This window comes from Bos javanicus, chromosome 10, assembly GCF_032452875.1.
Source record: "Bos javanicus breed banteng chromosome 10, ARS-OSU_banteng_1.0, whole genome shotgun sequence".
NCBI classification, from domain to species: Eukaryota; Metazoa; Chordata; class Mammalia; order Artiodactyla; family Bovidae; genus Bos; species Bos javanicus.
The window spans coordinates 6,553,010-6,575,456 of NC_083877.1; the positions used below are offsets into that span (position 1 = coordinate 6,553,010).

The 22,447-nt window shown below is 39.4% G+C and overlaps 1 protein-coding gene across 3 annotated transcripts in view; it reads right to left on the reverse strand.

Annotated features, from left to right (window-relative positions):
• The window catches only part of ANKRD31 (ankyrin repeat domain 31), a 137,715-nt gene that overhangs the window by 15,206 nt on the left and 100,062 nt on the right, over positions 1–22,447 (reverse strand). For all 3 annotated transcript variants that reach the window (XR_009738979.1, XR_009738978.1, XM_061429988.1), the window contains exons 22-26: positions 21,731–21,818; positions 16,105–16,201; positions 12,567–13,566; positions 9,445–9,585; positions 417–519 (exon numbers count right to left, since the gene is read on the reverse strand). Coding sequence is in view for 1 of the 3 variants with exons in the window: in XM_061429988.1 (XP_061285972.1) it covers positions 417–519; positions 9,445–9,585; positions 12,567–13,566; positions 16,105–16,201; positions 21,731–21,818 (1,429 nt within the window). In the remaining 2 variants the exon portion in view is untranslated. The remainder of the gene's footprint in view (positions 1–416; positions 520–9,444; positions 9,586–12,566; positions 13,567–16,104; positions 16,202–21,730; positions 21,819–22,447) is intronic.

The window sequence follows — 22,447 nt, forward strand, 5'->3', positions numbered from 1 at the left end:
AGTGCAGACAGTCCTTGAAAACACTATGCTAAGTGAAAGATGTCAGACACAAAAGGTCATATATACTAGGATTCCACTTATGTAATATATTCAGAATAGGCAAATCCACACAGACAGGAAGCAGACCGGGAGTTCCCATGGATTGGAGGGGTGGAGAATGGGAAGTGCTGAATGGGTATGGGTTTCTTTTTGGGGTGATGAAACTGTTTTGGAACTCTTTTGTAACAGAGGTGGTGGTTGTACAACATTATGAATATACTAAATGCCACTGAATTGTTCACTTTAAAATGGTTATCTGAACATTAGGTGAATTTAACCTGAATGGAAAAAAAAAAAAAAAGACAAGTGAAATGCCTTCTCAGTGGATTAGGGTGTCGTTTTCCACAACTAAGAAATAGGTTTTGGTCTGCACATACCTGGAAGACAAGGTTGATGTTGTTGAGGTTCCAAGTTTGGGTCTGGAGGCATGGGTAATTCCTCAGAAACATACTTTAAAAGTTCCTTCCCCTGGTATGTTATCTGCACGTAAGTAAACACAGAATTTCAAAATCATACAAAATCACCAGAAGCAAATGCACCTATCTCTTGCAAATTGTAACTCCAGTAGAGTACTGACTGTTGTATATTATGTATTGGCAAACTATAACTCACAGTCAAATGTGGGCTACCATCTTTTCTGTAACTAAAGTTTTTATTAGAACACAGTGATACCATTCATTTACTTAACATCTATGGCTGTTTTTATGCTACAAAAGGATCAAGTAGTTTTGACAGAGATCATATGCTCACAAAGCCTGAAATATTTATTATCTGTCTCTTTACAGAGAAAACTGTTGACCTCTGATATATATCATTAATTCTCTCATACATTCACTTACTCAACAAATGTTAATTCAGTACCTGCTACTTTACAACATAAAAAAAGTAGTGTTGCATTAATAAAATTAAGCCATAAAAGTAAAATGGTACTTTTCAAGAAATCAGACATGCAACTGATTAGACGAACAGCATTTCAGGTCTAAACATCAAAGCTTCCCCGCCTCCCCTGCCCTTGGTTTACTTGTGAACTTAGCTATTGTTTATCAGCCCCAAAGTTCAGAGCTTAGAAATACATACATAAAAATGGGCTGGACTGAGGCAGACAGGCAAACACCTGCCAGAAATGTATCAGCCCAAGAGTCTTTGCTTTCTCCAGACTGAGTTCTAAAGCAGTCTGATAACATAATCCCAGAAGCTAGGTTCACTATGGTTAACCCAGCAAATCTTGACTTGAACACCCATTCCTCCAGGATACTCACCCAGAGATGCTCAAGTAGTGACATTCCTACAGGACCCCATAATCTCTGTGCTTATATTTCTGTCAAGCACTAAACCCACTTAAATGAAACTATGTATTAATGTGTCTGTTTTCACTAAAGATCTGTATCATACTAAGTTTTATTTTCTAGCACTTCACATAGTGCCTGACAATACAGGGAGAAAGCTCTGAAGTCCCAGATCTTAATCAGGATTCTTAAATTCTTTGAGTACCTCCAGATTTTTAAGTTGTGGGGAGTAAAATGGAAAATACTTATGAGAAATATACCTTTGGCATACTGTTGAGCACACCCTCGGTACTCAATAAGTGCTTGTTATTGAAGGGAGCAAGGACGGCCTAAGGAATATGGAATGGTTAGGCAGACTTATAGCTCAATCCTATGACCAAACAGAGCCTCACATGTTAATGTAACAGACTTGGCCTACTCAGCTTGCTAAACCCTCCTTACCTGCAACGGAAGAAGCGGTGAGGCCACTAAATGCCTTCTGTCACTTCTCCAAATAATAAACAGGTGAAAACAATGGATTTTGACCATTCATCCAAAAAAAAGAAGAATATACCTTCAAAGCGCACATGAAATCATATCAAGCATCTTTTCTAACCACAATATTAAGTGACTAGAAATCAACTACTAAAAAAAAAAAAAAAGAACAACTGCAAAACACACCAACACGTGGAAGCTAAACAACATCCTACTAACCAACCAACAGCTCACTGAAGAAATGAAAGAAGAAATAAAAAGTACCTAGAGACAAAAGAAAAGAAAATCACAATGATCCAAAATCTATGGGATACAGCAAAAGCATTTCTAAGAGGGAAGGTTCTAGTGATACAAGCTTACCTCAGGAAAAAGAAAAAACTCAAACAACCTAGCCTTACACCTAAAGGAACCAGAGAATGAAGAACAAAAAAAAACCTATCAAAAAGATTAGAGCAGAAATAGAGACCAAAAAAAAAAAAAAAACAAAAAACAGGAAAGATCAACGAAACTAAAACCTGGTTCTTTGAAAAGATAAACAAAATTGATAAACCTTTAGTCAGACTCACAAAGAAAAACAGGGAGAGGGCCCAAGTCAATCAAATTAGAAATGAAAGAGAAGTTATCACCAACACCACAGAAATACCAAGGTTCTTAAGAGACTACTACAAACAACTACATGCCAATAAAATGTACAATCTAGAAGAAATGGACACATTCTTACAAATGTACAATCTCCCCAAACTGAACTGGGAATAAATAGAAAATCTGAATAGGCCAATTACCAGTGATGAGATAGAAACAGTAATTTAAAAATTCCCAACAGGGGGACTTTCCCGGGCCAGTGGCTAGGACTCCATGCTCCCAATGCAGTGGGCCTGGGTGTGATCCCAGGCCGGGGAACTAGATTCCACATGCCACGAGTAAGGCGCTGTGTGCCACATTTAAGACCCAACGTGGGCAAAAAAATAAACACACATTAAAAAACCCCATAAAACTCCCAACAAGGATTTCCCTGGTGGTAAATCCAGGGAAAGTGGGTAAAGCTCTATGCTCCCAATGCAGGGGGCCCATGTTGATATCACTAGCCTGGGAACTAGAACCCACATGCCACAACTAAGAATTCACAGGCCACAACTAAAGACCCCACAGGCAGCAGCTAAAGGGCAAAGATCCTTGAGTCATAACTAAGTCCCGGTGCAGCCAAATATGTAAATGTTAAAACAACAAACAAACAAACTCCCAACAAACAGAAGTACAGAACCAGAGAGCTTCACAGGTGAATCTTACCAAACATTTAGAGAAGAGTGAACACCTATCCTTCTCCAACTATTCCAAAAAACTGCAGAGGAAGGAACACTTTCAAACTCATTCTAGAAGGCCGGCATTACCCTGATACCAAAACCAGACAGGATATCACAAAAAAAGTCCCATAAATTACAGGCCAGTATCACTGACGAACACAGACACATAGATCCTGAACAAAACATTAGCAAACAGAATCCAGCAACATATTAAGAGGATCATAAATCATGATCAGGTGGGATTTATCCTAGAGTTGCAAGGATATTTCAATGTCTGCAAACTGATCAGTGTGATATAGCACATTAACAAACTAAAGAATAAAAATCATACAGTCATCTCAATAGATGAGACAAAGATTTTGACAAAATTCAATATCCATTTATGATAAAAAAAATACTCCAGAAAGGGGGCAAAGAGAGAATATGCCTCAACATAACAAAGGCCATATATGACAAACCCATAGTTAACATAATAGTCACAGTGAAAAGCTGAAAGTATTTCCTCTAAGATCTCAAACAAGACAAGGATGACCACTCTTGCCACTTTTATTCACATAGTACTGGAATTTCTAGCCACAATAATCAGGCAAGAAAAAGAAATAAAGGGCATCCCAATTGTAAAGATATAAGTAAAACTGTCACTGTTTGCAGAAGACATGATACTATATATAGAAAACACTAAAAACACCACCAGAAAACTACCAGAGCTCAGCAGTGAATTCAGAAAAGTTGTTGGATACAAAATTAATATACAGAAACCTGTTGTATTTCTGTATGTTAACAATGAACTATCAGAGAGAGCTAAGGAAATAATCCTGTTTACCACTGCATCAAAAAGAATAAATACCTAGGAATAAATCTACCTAAGGAGGCAAAAGTCCTGTACGTGGGAAACTGTAAGACACTGATGGAAAAGAAACTGAAAATGACACAAATAAATGGAAAGATATACTGTGTTTTTGGGCTGGGAGAATTAATATTGTTAAAATACCACACTAGCCAAGGCAATCTACAGATTCAATGCAATCCCTATCAAAATACCACTGGCACTGAACTAGAACAAATAGTTTCAAAATGTGTATGGAAACACAAAAAACCCTGAATAGTTACAACAATCTTGAGAAAGAAGAATAGAGCTCAAGGAATCATACTCTCTGACTTCAGGTTGTACTACAAAGCTGCTGTAATCAAAACAGTCTTGAACAGACACAGAAACAGACACACACATCAACAGAACAGAATACAGAGCCCAGAAGTAAACCCATGCACTTATATTCAATTAATCTCTGACACAGGAGGCAAGAATATACAAAGAAGAAAAGAGTCTCTTTACTAAGTGGTGCTGGGAAAACTGGACTGCTGCTGCTAAGTCGCTTCAGTCATGTCCGACTCTGTGCGACCCCATAGACAGCAGCCCACCAGGCTCCCCCGTCCCTGGGATTCTCCAGGCAAGAACACTGGAATGGGTTGCCATTTCCTTCTCCAATGGGAAAACTGGGAGCAACATGTAAAAAAATGAAATTAGAGCATTTCTCACACCATATACAAAAAGTATACTCCAAATGAATTAAAGACCTAATGAAAGACCAGAAATCATAAAATTCCCAGAATAAAACACAGGCAGAACACTCTCTGACATAAATTAGAGCAACATTGTTTTGGATCTGTTTCCTAAGGCAAAGGAAAGAAAATAAAAAATAAACAGGACCTAATTAAACTTAAAAGCTTTTATACAGCAAAGGAAACCACTGACAAAATGAAAACACTGAGGGGGAGAAAATACTTGCAAATGATATGACCCATAAGGAGTTAATATACAAAATGTATAAACAGCTCATACAACTCAGTATCAAAAAACAGCTTGTCAAAAAATGGGCAGAAGACCTGAATAGAAAATTTCCCAAAAAAGAGACATACAGATGGCCAACAATGACATGAAAAGATGTTCAACACTGCTAATCATAAGAAGAATGCAAATCAAAGCCACACTGAGGTATCACCTCACACCTGTCAGAATGGCCATCATCAAAAAGAACACAAATAACAAATGTTGCCAAGGCTGTGGAGAAAGGGGAACTTTTCTACACTGTTGATGGTAACGAAAACTGGTGTAACCTCAATGGAAAACAGTACGGAGGTTTCTCAAAAACTTAAAACTACCATATGATCCAGCAATTCTGCTCCTGGGTATACATCCAAAAACAAAAACACTAATTCAAAAAAGGTGAATGTGCACTTCAATGATCAAAGAAGCACTGTTTACAGTTGCCAAGATATAGAAACAACCTAAGTGTTCACTGGGGCTTCCCTGGTGGCTCAGTTGGTAAAGAAGCCACCTGCAATGCAGGAGACCTGGGTTCAATCTCTGGGTTGGGAAGATCCCCTGGAGAAGGGAAAGGCTATCCACTCCAGTATTCTGGCCTCGAGAATTCCATGGACTGTATATAGTCCATGGGGTCGTAAAGAGTCGGACACGACTGAGCAACATTCACTTTCACTTTAAGTGTCCATCAACAAATGAATAGATAAAGAAGATGTGGTGTAAATGTACAATGGAATACTACTCAGCCATAAAAAAGTATGAAATCTTGCCATTTGCAACAACGTGGATGGACCTGGAGGGTTTATGGTATGTGAAATTAAAAAAACACAGAAAAAGACACATATTCTGTTATTACTTACATGGGGAATCAAAAAATAAAAATAAATGAATGTAACAAAATAAAAACACAGATAAAGAGAACAGACTAGTGGCAACCAGCGTGGAGAGGGAAGAACGGAAGGGCAAGATAGGGGCAGGAGACTAAGAGGTACAGGTGACCACATATGAAATAAATAAGCTCTGGGGATACATTCTGCAGCACAGGGAATAGAGCGAATATGTCACAATAAATTTACATTCAGTTCAGTTCAGTCGCTCAGTCGTGTCCGACTCTTTGCGACCCCATGAATCACAGCACGCCAGGCCTCCCTGTCCATCACCAACTCCCGGAGTTCACTCAGACTCACGTCCATCGAGTCAGTGATGCCATCCAGCCATCTCATCCTCTGTCGTCCCCTTCTCCTCCTGCCCCCAATCTCTCCCAGCATCAGAGTCTTTTCCAATGAGTCAACTCTTTGCATGAGGGTGGCCAAAGTACTGGAGTTTCAGCTTTAGCATCATTCCTTCCAAAGAAATCCCAGGACTGATCTCCTTCAGAATGGACTGGTTGGATCTCCCTGCAGTCCAAGGGACTCTCAAGAGTCTTCTCCAACACCACAGTTCAAAAGCATCAATTCTTCAGCGCTCAGCCTTCTTTACAGTCCAACTCTCACATCCATACATTAAGTATAACATAAAAACTGTGAACCACTATGTTGTACCGCTGCAACTGACTATACCTCAAAAATAGTATTTATTTAAGTACCTTTTCTGAAAACACATGTGTCCCTTTTTATATAATAAAGTAATCTATAATTACTTCCTTTAACATCAGCTGCAAAAAACCCACTTATAATTAATCACAACATCTGTATTAGCTTGGTGTTCCATATATTTATGTTGTATTATTACTCCTTTAGAAATTCTATTGAGAGCTTAACAGTGTTACTGTGAGTTTATGTTAAAACTGAGTACAAGGTACTGTTTTTCTCTTTCCTTTTTTAAGGAATGATATTGGTGATTGCTTCTAATAAAAGTATGATCTGAAAGTTAAAAAAAAAAAATAATAATAACATTTATCTGCAAGTATATAAAAAGAAGAAAGACTGGGTTTTGTTCACATTATTGCCCTGATGATATCCAACACATGCTATGCCCTCATCAACGTGTAGGCTCAGTATGTTTTCACCTGTATCTCAAAATTTTAAGTATATTTTTAATCAGTTAGTGGTGTGTAAAATTTTACCTTAGTAGACTTAGGGGTCCTGAGTCCCCCATAAGCCGCAGACCTATCACTAGGGATAATTCACGCATTCAAAGAACATAGCTTTAAGAAAATCCATTGAGTTAAAAATCTACTTTCCATAAGGCAGGAGTGCTTTAATGGACAGTGGTAACAGTGACTAGGCCTCAGACTGAACTGGCACTAGGTCCCTCAGGAGACTGCAGCAGCGGGAGGAGCGCGTGCCGCCTGGCGGGTGAGCATGAGGACTCCCCTGGCAAGGCCGCACTGGCTCGGCTGCCTGGGTAGATCTGAGTCAGTTCTGGGGCTCGTCACTCTGTCATCCTGTCGACGTGGATGTAGACGTAGGACAAGACCCAGTTTTCTGGCATTTCTCGCCTGACAACCTGGCTCTACATCCCCACACCACCTAGTCAGTGAAATGTCCACATTTACCAAGACAGCAGAAACCTGTTCTCATCAAGAAGTGACTGTGAATTCAGGAGTCACCCCAAGACAAGAAGAGGTAAAGGTTACTGTGGTAAATTTTAAAGGAGGCTTTAAAAAAATTTGTAAACAAACTCAGTTTCTCAGCCTGTATTATTTATGAGAAGTACATGAGTACTCTATAGTAATTTTTGAAACTATTTCTATTTCTAGGATAATTTAAAAAATCTAAGCTTGCTTAGATAATCTGTATGAATATCTCATATCCAAGAATTGCCCTAATTTTAGTGCCCACATTTGTATTTGGCTTCACCATCACCATCACTGTGAAACAGTATGACTCTAATTGACATGGCTAATTAGAGAAGACCAGAGGTAATGTGATATGTAACTGAGGCATATAAGTACAGCTGCTAAGCTGCTAAGTCGCTTCAATCGTGTCCGATTCTGTGTGACCCCATGGATGGCAGCCCACCAGGCTCCCCCATCCCTGGGATTCTCCAGGCAAGAATACTGGAGTGGGTTGCCATTTCCTTCTCCAATGCATGAAAGTGAAAAGTCAAAGTCAAGTCGCTCAGTCGTGTCCGACTTTTAGAGACCCCATGGACTGCAGCCCACCAGGCTCCTCTGTCCATGGGATTTTCCAGGCAAGAGTACTGGAGTGGGGTGCCACTGCCTTCTCCAATATACGTACAGAGTGAGGGCCAAATGATACCACAGCCAGATATGCAAAACCAGAAAATGCAGTAACTCCAACAGAGATAAAGAGTGGGAAGACTGAGTCATCGCTAGGCACAGGCATGTCAGACTCCAAAGAACCTTGCTACAGCAACTACCCGTTCGCTCTGTGAGCAGAGATTCAGTTACACCAGAATAGTATCATCTATCATAACTCTAAGAAGCTTTGTAATAAAAAGGGATTTCCATGCATAAAATGTTAATTACTAACATGCAAATATAATTTATGAAACCATGGAAAGGATTAAGCAGGTTGAATTTAAAGCAGGTGACTCAAGTGGTCAGAAGAAAAAAATTACAGGAAAAGAGGAAGACAGAGACTATAAAGTAGAGAAAATTTAAAATATGCTCATGTAAGTGAAGGAACTGAAAACTGTTCTGGAAACACCTGTAACAGAGGTCTGGGAGACCAGAGTTCACAGTTTAGGGACAAAAACTGAGACAGAAGCCAGCAAAGAGGGTGCGCAGAGCTGAGTTGGACAAAAAAGGGGAGAGGAAACCGCCTTCTACTACTGGTGCATTAAGGCTTACTATAATGGCTAGTGGAGGCTGAAGGTATTTGCAACTCTATAAAACAGTAATGGTGACTGTCTGATGATTCACACTTTTCTGGGTAAAACATTGCAACAGTGTTCCCTGAAATGGTGCCATGAACATCTGGAGATCATCTGGCTGGTCATCAGACCTCAAGGGTGTTAGTCATCAATACTCTTCATATAGATCGTTAAACTGGGCTTATAAATCAGATGACAGAGCTGAAGGAGGACACTACTAAGTCTGGGAAGTCTGAATAAAAATTCAGAAATTTTTCCTCCTGGAAGGCTAGCAATTCGTGGGTAAGACTATGTTCAAACATGTGGGTCTCAGGCTCCTTGATCATAATTTTCACCTTTAGGGGAAGAGTCTGCTTTATCATATCAGAATACTAGTAACATATTATTAACTAAATTATCCATACATCAGTGGCCCTGCATCTTCCACGTGGAATCACAAGGACCTGATATCTCTGTGGGGTGGCAGGAACTCTCGAGACAGGAAGATCGGGGCATTCGGTTTTCTGAGACGAGGTAAGGCACGAGGAAGGAGAGGCTCAGTCTGCTGTGCGACCCTGCTGCGGGGCGTTCTGGCAAACGCGGACTGCGGGAGAGCTCATGGCGTGCTGCAGCAGGGACGCACAGAACTAGTCTGGAGAACCTTCAGCATCCTTTTTAATACAGGAAACAGTTTTATCAGCAAAGAATATGATGTTATCTCCAACTGAATATGAAGTTAAAGATTAATTTAGGAATGACCCACCTTACTCCAAGCATAATTCCAGGTCACATAACTGTCACCTCCTAGAAGATCCTTGAGCCAGGTGACTGGGTTTTGATAAATCTGACCATTTTCTACCTTAATTTTGCCACTCAATAAAACACTGGCTTTGTGGGTAGCCTCCTGAAGTGAAAAATAAAACAAAAATTAGGATTGAAAAAATACCTGAACTTCTGCTTCTGTCCATGATAAAGTAAACGGGGACCAGAATTATGTTAACACCCGACACAACCAAAAAAACAGACAAACTAAATATATGAAACAATGGTTTTCAAGCTACCAAACATCAGGGGGAAATGTATAGTGATACTGAGAACTGAGGAACTACTGAGGTGAGCCCTACAATCGTCCCAGCTCACTGCCTTGAGAGAGCTTCCAGGTCTTCATGCATGGATAGGAAATCCGGACAAAACCTGTCGAGTCTCTCAATTGAGTAGACAGAGCAGGGTCCAGGGAGGCATGATGGCTAGAGTTTGCAGGACAGAGTACTGAAGAAGAGAGAAATACACAGAGACAGAGAACTCTATAGAGCTTCAGAGGGTCCTCTTTAAGTATTCTGCTGAGTTGTGATTGGCCATGTGCCAAGCCTGGGAAAAGAACCATCTGAAAGAATTAGATGTAATGGCATTCTCAAAGGGCAGAAACAGCACCTGTTCCCAATAGTAAGACTAGAAAAAGAAACTGATGGGGAATTGGTAGATACACAGAAGTCTTGCCTTTGCAGTGGGATATAATTAGCCTTAGACTGAACACTGCTCCAATCCTGCCTAACACACTGTAAAAGGAAGACCCAAAAGGACTGGAAAAGGTCAGTTTTTATTCCAATCCCAAAGAAGGGCAGGGCCTAAGAATGTTCAAACTATCATACAATCGCACTCATTTCACAAGCTAGTAAGGTTATGTGCAAAATCCTTCAAGTTAAGCTTCAGCAGTACATAAACCAAGAACTTCCAGATGTACAAGCTGGGTTTAGAAAAGGCAGAGGAACACAGAGATCAATGGCCAACATTTTCTGGGGGCTTTCCTGGTAGCTCAGCTGGTAAAGAATCCGCCTGCAATTCAGGAGATCCCAGTTCGATTCCTGGGTTGGGAAGATCCCCTGGAGAAGGGAAAGGCTATCCACTCCAGTATTCTGGCCTGGAGAATTCCATGGACTGTATAGTCCATGGGGTCACAAAGAGTTTGATGCGACTGAGCAGCGACTTTCACTTTCAATTTCTGGATCACAGAGAAAGCAAGGGAATTCCAGAAAAACATCTGCTTCATTGATTATGCTAAAGCCCTTGACTGTGTGGATCACAACAAACTGGAAAATTCTTAAAGAGATGGAATACCAGACCATCTTACTTGTCTCCTGAGAAATCTGTATGCAGGTCAAGAAGCAACAGTTAGAACCTTACACTGACAACTGACTGGTTCAAAATTGGGAAAGAAGTAGAAGTCTGTATACTGTCATCCTGCTTATGTAACTTATATGCAGAGTACATCATGTGAAATGCTGGGCTGGATGAAGCACAAGCTGAAATCAAGACTGCTGAGAGAAATGTCAACAACCTCAGATATGCAGATGACACCACCCTTACAGCAGAAAGGGAATAGGAACTAGAGCCTCTTGATGAGGGTAAAAGAGGAGAGTGAAAAAGCTGGCTTAAAACTCAACACTCAAAAAACTAAGACCATGGCATCCAGCCCCATCACTTCATGGCAAACAGAAGGGGAAAAAGTGGAAGCAGTGACAGATTTTATTTTCTTGGACTCCAAAATCACTGTGGACAATGACTGCAGCCATGAAAGTAAAAGACGCTTGCTCCTTACAAGGAAAGCTATGACAAACCTAGACAGCGTATTAAAAAGCAAAGACATCACTTTGCTGACAAAGATCTGTATACTCAAAGCTATGGTTTTTCTAGTCATCTATGGATGTGAGAGTTGAACCATAAGGAAGCAAAGTGGAAAGGAAAGTGAAGTCGCTCAGTCGTGTCCAACTCTTTGCGACCCCATGGACTGCAGCCTCCCAGGTTCCTCCGTCCATGGGATTTTCCAGGCAAGGGTACTGGAGTGGGTAGCCTATCCCTTCTCCAGGGGATCTTCCCGACTCAGGGATTGAACCCAGGTCTCCCGCATTGCAGGTGGACGCTTTTGTGAGAGTTGGACCATAAGGAAGGCTGAGCACCAAAGAACTGACGGTTTTGAATCATGGTGCTGGAGAAGACTTGAGAATTCCTTGCACTATAAGGAGATCAAACCAGTCAATCCTAAAGGAAATAAACCCTAAATATTCATTGGAAGGGCTGATGCTGAAGCTGAAGCTCCAATATTTTGGCCACCTGATGCGAAGAGTCAACTTACTGGAAAAGACCCTAATGCTGGGAAAGACTGAAGGCATAAGGAGAAGGAAATGGCAGAGGATGAGATGGTTAGAAGCATCACCAACTCAATGGACATGAATCTAAGCAAACTCCAGGAGACAGTGGAGGACAGAGGAGCCTGGCGTGCTGCAGTCCATGGGGTTGCAAAGAGCTGGACACAACTGAGCAACTTAGCACACACAAAACCCTTCCTGCTGAGTATAACTAATCTGGTCTGAGAGCCCAAAGGTACTTGTGACTAAAAGGAATAGGGCAATTTTAGGCTTCCCTGGTAGCTCAGCTGGTAAAGAATCTTCCTGCAATGCAGGAGTCCCCAGTTTGATTCCTGGGTTGGGAAGATCCGCTGGAGAAGGAATAGGCTACCCACTGCAGTATTCTTGGGCTTTCCTCTAAGCTCAGCTGGTAAAGAATCCACCTGCGATGTAGGAGACCTGGGTTCGATCCCTGGGTTGGGAAGATACCCTGGAGAAGGGAAAGGCAACCCACTCCAGTATTATGGCCTGGAGAATTCTGTGGACTGTATAGTCCATGGGGTCACAAAGAGTTGGACATGACTGAGTGACTTTCACTTTCACTTGCTAAGAATATAATGGTCAAGTTTCTCCATTTAAACAGCCCAACCAAACCCTTTCCCCTAATAAGAGCTATACACTGACACTATGTGACAGCAACATTTTAGTCACTTATTTATAAAATTTACATAATTTTAGAGGGAAAAAAAGACCAATAGGATACCTGTGTTTTGAATTCCAGAATGTTATTTCCTGGATTAAGTCTTCCTAGCAATATCAGATCCTTTATCTGCATACATTTCTTTTTGAGAGTTGTGTTGTAGTTTGAAGGTTTTTTCACAGTATGTTGGTAGCCAGACCCAGAGAAGGAGGAGCTCTGAGTATCATTTGCATGAGGAACAGTGAGAACTGATTTTTTAAAGTAAGGTTTCAGCTGTTGCCCCATGTCACTGCCAAAGGCACCAACCCCTTGCTGTGCCAGGGATTCTGGTGTCCCCCCGGGGGCTTGGTGGGGAGCTGTTTTCCTGTTTCCTTCTTTTGGATCACAATCAGAAGGAGCCTGATCACAAACAACACTTGATGGATGGGCATCATGGTGGGCAAACACACTGGTGGTTGCTGAAGTCTTTAATGTGCCAGTCACTGCTGAAGGACTAAAGGACACGTGCCTCTTGGCTGTACTACCTGGACCTGTAAGATCTTTTTGTGAATGCTCTGCTTCAGCAATAAAAGTAACAGATTGGGACTGCACTTTAATCTGATTAGTGCCATCTGAATGTCTGGATTTTGATAATCTATCTAAGGTACAGTCATGGAGATTTTGCTTAGAATTCACTTCACTGCCAGAAAATTCTTCCCTTCTCACTGTCTCCGAATTTGGACAAGTGTGGGTACTTTGGCTGTCGTGCCAGACTTCCTGAGACGACTGTGTTTCCTGCATGCCTCTGCATGCAAGGCTGACAGGAGAAAGTGGACCTGACTGGGGCTGCATGGAATTTTCCAGACTGATACACTCTTGCCTGTCCTTTTCATTAGAGGTTTCTGAGCTTGATGGCAGCTTCCTAAAACTAAGACCAGACAAAGATGTAGCATTCTTATAGGTGTGAAATTTCTGGCTTATTTTTTTCTGTTTTTTGGCTACGAGTAGGAGGCTCTTCTGTCTTGCCGCCAAGTTAGCCAGTTGCTCCCTCAGGACTCCATGCTTAAATGATTCTATGGACACTCTGTAGAAAGAAACAGAAAAGGGAAAAATACAAAAACAGTGGAAAACTTCTTTTTTAAGCAGTCATTTAGATTTTATCGATACTCTGTGTCAATTTAAATTTAATCAGCTCCAAGTACACAAGAGTCTCTCTTTGCCCTGTGTATTCTTTGAGAGCAAACTGTTGCTCTACATGAGGCAAATAAGTATGGCTTCTTTAGGAGGTGACAGTGTGCTTATCCACATTCATATTTACATTATTTATCAGTTGTGAGTCAGCCCTAAGACAGAAACACAACTTGCATTATCTATCTAGATATCTACTAGTCCTTTAGTTGGAAGGTACCAACTGATGACCAAGGAGCAATACGACCGTCTTTAAGTTTGGAATTGGCTTAACTGGTTTACAGCTAAATGGTATATCAGGAAGTCAAATTTGAGAGTAAGTTCCATCCAAATTCACTTAGCTATGGAGGACTGGGGTTGTTTTGTGAATAATCATAAGTAAGCTAGACACAGAAATGTCAGTTCATCAAGCGATCACTGTAGCTGTGCTTTCTGGACCTGCAGTGAGGTGCCTGGAGGCCAGACAGCGGCCCAGAGAAGCACTGTCCTGCGTGTCCCCCCAGACCACGCCTCTCGGGGCTGGAGGACTGAACGGGAGGCACTGACTCACTCACACCTCTGACTTCTGGTTATCCTCACCTATGTCACAGTGACCTTCAGGATACCAGACACTTTTGTTTCCAGTGGCTCTCAAACTTTTTGGTCTCAGGACTTTTTTATACTCTTAAAAGTTACTGAGCAACCCAAAGAGCTTTTGTTTATATGGGTCATATCTATCAATATTTACTGTTTTAGAAAATAAAACTGAGAAAATTTTAAAACACAGAAACACACAAGTGTACATTCCATTAGATATTAGGATGATGATATTATTATATACCATGTAGCCTCTAGAAAATTTCATTGTACACTTTTGAGAAAACGAGAGTAAAAAAGGACAAATAACATCTTAATATTATTGTAAAAATGGCTTTTGACTTCTTGGACCCCTTGATATGGTCTCAGTGACCATCTTTTAAGAGTAGCTGTTTTAAAGGGAAGCAACCGTATAGACAATTGTCTCTCCTAACACAGGTTAGAGTTGTTGGTACTAAACTCCAAACTGCCTGGATATTAAAGTAAGTAGCAGATGCAAGGGGAAGAAGTGTCAAGAAGAAATCAGAATTAGCAAATAACTAGCAGTACTAAATGTAAGAAGCTGGTTGGATAGAGAAGAAAAAAGAAATTAATATCACATTTAAAACTATGTGAAACAGAGTCCAGATAGAAAATGAAAATGCTCTTTAGATTACAAAATTTCAAGACTAATAACAACATTAGTAAGAAGACACACATATATAATGGAATATTTTTCAGCCATAAAAAGAAACAAATCCTGCTGTTTGTGACAACATGGACGCATCTTGACGGCATCATGCATCATGCTAAGTGAAACAAGTCAGACAAAGACAAATACTGTACGATCTCACTTATATTTGGAAGCTAAAATAAAAACCAAAAGTCACAGGTTCAGAGAACAGACTGATGGTTGACAGAGGTGGAGGAAGCATTCGGGTGAAACGGGTGAAGGAATCAAAAGGTATAAACACCCATGGTGACTACAGTTGATAATACTGTATTGTATATTTGAAAGTTGCTGAGAGTAGGCCTTAAAAGTTCTCATCTTAAGAAAAAAGAAAAGAATACAAAAATAGAAAATAATACCCAAATAAGAAAATATATATAACAAGTTTCTCAAAAAACAAAAAAGAAAAGAGGTATATAATCAACATAATTAGGATAAAACTCTTTAAGGACCCTGAGAACTTAGAAGTACACAAGACTACAAAATACACATGATTACACTGCTTAGAAGAACATTTGTAATAGCATAGAAGAACCAATTTTAATGTAAAAAAATGTGAGTTTACTAAGAAAAGAAATTTACTTATGAGATTCATGGCCAGAAAGGCTTTCATTAAATTCATGGCTGTGGACATTTTAATATCCTTTTCTGAACATTTCAAGTAATAAAGTAGAAAAACATCTCTCTAGGAAGTACATATAATTCCTCGTGGACATAATAGATTAGATGACCTCATAAAGTCCTTTTCCAGTTCCACAAAACATCTGTAATCACAAGAAATTCTAGGCCAGGGTTTCCCTGGTGGTCCAGGGGTTTAGAGTCTGCCAGCCAGTGCAGGGTCACAGATTTGACCCCTGGCCTAGGAAGATTCCACATGCCATGGGGGTAACTGAACTCGTGCACCGCAGCTACTGAAGTCTGTGCTCCGCAACAAGAAACATGCTCTGCCACTCCAATGAGGGCCCATGTGTTGCAACTAGAGGGTAGCCCCTGCTCACTGCTGCTAGAGAGAGCCGGTGTGCAGAAACGAAGACCCAGCACAGCCAAAAATAAATAGATAAAGTTAAAAAAGAAATTCTAGACCTATTATAGATTAAAAATAGATAAATTCTGAAAACTCCAAAGCATTCTTACCTTTTTTTAACTCACCTGTATTTTTTAGCTAGATCATCCCTTTCTGCCTTCTGTTTAGCAAGCACGTTGTCCATAACTTCCTTTATCTCTAACATCTCAGCAGCGTATTGTTCTAGAAGCAAGATAATAAAATAAATTATTTTAAGTCGGTTAACTGAGAGACAGCAAATGTTAAATTTGATCACAAAGGACTTAGCCTTATTGTTAATTTAAAAAGCCATTATTTTCCTACCCTCTTCCACCATATCAATGGTCCAGATATCAAAGCTTATGGACTTATGTCACTCTAGAGAAGTACCCTGAGATGTGTGAGACCACATCAAGAAGGAGCGGGCAAGCCTGAGTTCTAACCCTGTTATCCCGCTGACTAGGCTTGGTGATCCTAGACAAGTCATTAACCTCTCTGGTCGCTGCCTTAACTGTGAAATGAGGGTACTAAAAGAAGATAAATAGTAAGATAATTTTGTCTGTTAAAATTATTTACTTTTTAAAATACAAAAGGAAAACACTGTCAATGTAAAGGAAATTTTGAAATAATATGAACGTTTACAGAGAAGAATGCTCGGAAAGATCAAAGGCAGAAGGAGAAGAGGGTGATAGAGGATAAGATGCTTGGATGGCATCATCAATTCAATGGAAATGAACCTCAGCAAACTCAGGGAGGTTGTGAGGGTCAGGGAAGCCTGGCGTGCTGCAGTCCATGGGGTTGCAAAGAACTGGACATGACTTGAACCCAACAACAGAGAAGTCAGGGTATTCCCACTCACCCACTCCTTCTCCTCAATATTTCACTCCATGAAAGAGACTGCTTTTAATACTTTGGTAGGTGTGTGTTTAAAATGTTTATTTTATATATATAGTCTATATATGTAGACTATATATAACTCTTTATTATATGTACTTAAAAATAAGAATCATGCTATCAGTTCTTGTTCTTTACACTTAACACTTAGGGCTATATGATATCTAAAGTCACTTATGAAGTGAAGTGAAGGTCTCTCAGTCATATCTGACTCTTTGCGACCCCATGGACTGTAGCCTGCCAGGCTCCTCTGTTCATGGAATTCTCTAGGCCAGAATACTTAAGTGGGTAGCTTTTCCCTTCTCCAGGGGATCTTCCCAACTCAGGGATCGAACCCAGGTCTCCCCCACTGCAGGTGGATTCTCTACCAGCTGAGTCACCAGGGAAGCCCAAGAATACTGGAGTGGATAGCCTATCCCTTCTTCAGAGGAACTTCCCAACCCAGGAATCAAATCAGGGTCTCCTGCATTGCAGGTGGATTCTTTACCAGCTGAGCTACCAGGAAAGCCATAGATCTATATAAAATTATTATGATCACTTAAATTATTTTCCTACTTTCTTCCATTGCTTCCCAAGTAAAGACATCATGATCTCCCCCAGTACAAATTCATAGGATTTACATGTAAATTATGTCCAAACCCAGATTCCCAAATAGGAAATTATTTCTTTTACGCTACTTGCTATTCATTTAATTTTTGGCTTTGTTTCTTAAGTTTTTTCTTAATTTTTTTAGACCAAGGTGTATTTTTCTAGATAATTTAACTAGAGAACATCAGTGGTGGAAAGTGACATAAAGTTCATAGTTGGAATTTGCTCCAGAACCTCCTTTTACAAGTCAGACAATGATCTGACAAGTACAGAGTCAGTGTTCCCAGAGCAGTTTCTATCTCCCTAATCTCCTTAAATGATAATTAAGAATTTAGACACAGATTTGTTGGGAAGACTTGACACTTTAACAAAAGACATTTACATTATCTATATACCCTGCCACGTTTGGCTTTTCTAACTGAATTTTAAACCACAGGTAAAAATAGCATTATCATAGTAACCAAAGTTTCTATAAATAGATACAAAGATATTTTATGTCTAACCTGATACTATATACTTATCAAAGAGACAAAATTAATCAATGGCATCTTTGAGAAAACCTAGAAATTACCCAAATATGTAAGACTTTAATATGTGATAATAAGGCATTATAAAATAATGAAGATGAGAGGAATTATTCAACAAATAAGAGTAGGCAAAGGGGTAGTAATATGGGGGAAAGCCCTATTCTATCTTTCTACCATACGTGGCAAAGAAATTTCAGATGAATTATAGAGTTACAATGCTTAGGAAAAATAACATATAAAATGTTTAAAATGAACATTTTTTTCTGCTTCAATTCAGTTGAGGTGCTAAAAATATTTGATATAAAAATAAATATAAAACATCTATAAAAAATTTACAAAGAAATAAAATTCTTTACTCTTGGCTACCTCAACCAGATCAAAGATGAAAAGGCATCAAAATATGGAAGTGGTGAATTTGCAAAGCTATTTCTTTAGCGAGTTGAAGCTTAACTGGGTGGGATTCTCTGTTTTGAGAAGCAAACATGAGCAGTGAGGGCGTCTCTCCTCTTCTGTTGTTGGTGTTCAGTCACCCAGTGGTGTCCAACTCTTTGGGACCCCGTGGACTGCAGTATGCCAGGCTGCCCTGTCCCTCACCATCTCCTGGAGTTTGCCCAAGTTCATGTTCATTGCATTGGTTATGCTATCCAGCCATCTCATCCTCTGATGCCCTCTTCTTTCTTCTGCCCTCGATCTTTCCCAGCATCAGGGACTTTTCCAATGAGTCATCTGTTCACATCAGATGAGCAAAATACCAGAGCTTCAGCTTCAGCATCAGTCCTTCCAGTGAATATTCAGGGTTGTGCTCCCTTAAGAGTGATTGGTTTGATCTCCTTGCTGTCCAAGAGACTCTCAGGAGTCTTCTCCAGCACCACAGTTCAAAGGCATCGATTCTTTGGCATTCTACCTTCTTTATGGTCCAGCTCTCACAACCGTACGCGACCACTGGGAAGACCACTGCCTTGACTACATGGACCTTTGTCAGCCGAGTAATCTCTCTGCTTTTCAACCCGCTTCTCTTTACCTCGGCCTAAAGGGGTAGTTTCTCAAAGGACCGTTAAGAGTGTAACAACTTTCTATTGAGGTGACAATGGACTGATAATCTGACTTGCTCTTTGATCTTGAACATCTAGAGGTTCAGAAGAACAGGGAGCTTCCACAGCAGTGCAAAGAGAAAGCTGCTGTTGTGCTAGGAATTAATTAATTATCCTCCCTTCTGATAGTGGGTTCAAGATCTTCAGGATTGTGAAGACAGTAGGGAGACTGCCCTGTGGTCCTCCTTATGAGGGCTTATACTTGAGGGTGACAGTCTGTGTAAGGTAGACCACCAGGAGAAAATGGTGAGAGGAGACTGAGAAGAGCCAGGGGAAGAAACGTGCACTGTCACATTACAGGAGCTATGTAGAAGCTTCAGAAGAGCCTCAGAAATTTTGTTTTGATGAACCTTAGTTTTCAACAACTGTTAAAAAGCAATGGGACCAACAGCAGTCAGGACCTGATCATGAGCCAAGAACTCTAGTATTCTACTGCTGTACCTCTCCTTTCCTAAAGGGGCAAAGAGACTCAAAAAAGGGATCATGATTAGAATAATCCCAGTGATAACATGATCACAACAGAATAAAATTAAGTTACAAAGCCTGGTGGTGAGGAGGGGAGAAAAGTTTCTAATCTTAGAAGCATTAAAAGCAACAGAAAAGAGGCTGATACATTCTACTATGCAGAATTTGAGAATCTCTGTATTTAACACACACTAATATGTTATAAATAAAAACACTGTTAAGGGACAAAAAATGTATTTACAGCAGTTATGGCAAAAAAGGGGTCAATAACTTGATTATATAAAATGGCTTCAATTTCATAACAGGAACAATCAATTTATGAAATAGAAGATAAAATTAGTGGAAAAATACCATTAATAATCAATAAGTAAAAATAATATACATATTTTTTACTAAAATAGTAAAAATTTTTTCAGTAAAATTATTGTAAATGGAAATACTGATGCTATTAGCAGTGTAAAAGCAAACACAAATGTGTGTTGGTGGAAGTACAAATTATTATGTAACACTATAGGAAATCAACTTATCAATATGAACCAACAGATTTTACATGTTTATATATTTTGACCCAATAATTTCAATTATGTTAATTTTTCCTAAGAGGATAATCCTAAATCCAGAAAAAACTATGTATGGTGGTGTAATAGGAAAAAATTGGAAAAATCTACATGCTCAACAAAAAAGGAAAAATTAAGTAAACCATGGGACATTTACTGAACAGGATACTATGTAACCACTAAGAATGATGACCATGACAAAAAGAAAACACAGCATATCTAACAGGATCCAATCTATGCTTTTTAACAATTTTATTGAGGTATAATTGCATAAGCATTCTCTTAGAAAAAAAAAGAAAACTAAACACCAAAATATTACAGAAGAGCAGTAGGTGATTTTTAGAATATTTTTCCTCATTATTGTTTTTGAAGTGTATCTATATACCTTTTATAATGAAAAAAGTATATTCTTGTAAAATTCACCTTAGATGTATAAGATACTATAAATACTAAATAAAATATATGAACTATACACACTGTTTGGGGATATAAATTAATTTGTATTATTTTCCTCAAAATATAACATGTATCATGTGTTAGGCCAGGATAAAAAGTAGAATGGGTATAGTTTAAAAATAAATAATTTTTTAAAAAGGTATACAACATGAATTAGGGCTTCCCTCATAGCTAAGTTGGTAAAGAACCTGCCTGCAATGCAGGAGACCCGGGTTCAATTCCTGGGTCGGGAAGATTCCCTGGAGAAGGAAATGGCGACCCACTCCAGTGTTCTTGCCTGGAGAATCCCATGGACAGAGGACGGAGGAGCCTGGCCTCCATGGGGTTGCAAGAGTCAGACACAACTTAGTGTCTAAACCACCACCACCACAACATGAGATTAAGCTAACAGACTAATTAACAGTTATATCCTGCTACAAAAAAGACTGATGAGGTACTATTTTGATTTTTTTAATTAATTTTTATTAGAGTATAGTTGATTTACAATGTTGTATTAGTTTCCGTTTTACAGCAAAGTGCATCAGTTATACATATACAAATACCCACTTTTTTTAGATTATTTTCCCATATAGGTCATTATAGAGTACTGAGTAGAGTGCCCTGTACTATGCAGTAGGTCCTTACTAGTTGTCTATTTTATAAATAGCAGCATGTATGTGTCAATCCCAATCTCCCAGTTTATCCCTCCTACACCCCTTCTCCCTTGGTAACTATACGTTTATTGTCTACACCTATGACTCTATTTTTGTTTTGTAAATAAGTCCATTTGTACCATTTTTTTAGATTCCACATATAAGTGATATCATATGATACTTGTCTTTCTCTGATTTACTTCACGCAGTATGACAATCTCTAGGTCCATCCATGTTGCTGCAAATGACATTATTTCGTTCTTTTCGATGGCTGAGTAATATTCTACTGTATGTACGGACCACATCTTTATCATTCATCAGGGCTTATAATGTGGACATTTTTGGGGGGAGGACAACTTCAACCTCACAGCACTCCTATTTTGAATTCTATCAAAAGTTTAGTTTTGCCTCTTCTTGGACTTTTTAAAAAATGGAACCATACTATACCCACCCCATCCCCAAAAGAAAATGAGGCAGCAATGCCTTGGATGACTGAAATAATCAAATATGAGTGCATATTTACCTGCATCTTCAGGGGTTCTTATTTCAAACTCTAATAAATTTTCTTGTTTTTCTTCTATATTTTGTAGAATGGCACTGATGGTCTGATGCTATCAGATAAAATATTAAAAAACTCATTACAAGAAGGTAGATGTTTTTCTCTAACAGGCAGCTGAAAAATGCACAGTAAAAGTGCTAAATCAGATCAGATCAGATCAGTCACGTCCAACTCTTTGCGACCCCATGAATCGCAGCACGCCACGCCTCCCTGTCCATCACCAATTCCCGGAGTTCACTGAGACTCACATCCATCGAGTCAGTGATGCCATCCAGCCATCTCATCCTCTGTCGTCCCCTTCTCCTCCTGCCCCCAATCCCTCCCAGCATCAGAGTCTTTTCCAATGAGTCAAATCTTCACATGAAGTGCTAAATAAAGTACCACAAAAGAAGCTGATTTCCCTTTATGTTCCAAATATATTCAGGCCTCATTTAAACTTAACTATATATATATATATACATATTTGGGAAAAAATTAAACTTAAATACATCTTGATTTATGTAGCAGATCTGCTCCTGGAAAACAGAATGTTAAGAGTGGCAACCATAAAAACAATCACAATTTCTCAATGACTCTTTTTATAGGTGTAGGAGGAAAAAAAAATAACTCAGCAAATAATATTTAAAGATTACACATATGCAAGAAGTTTAAGGCTTTATGATTATCATTGCACACTATCAA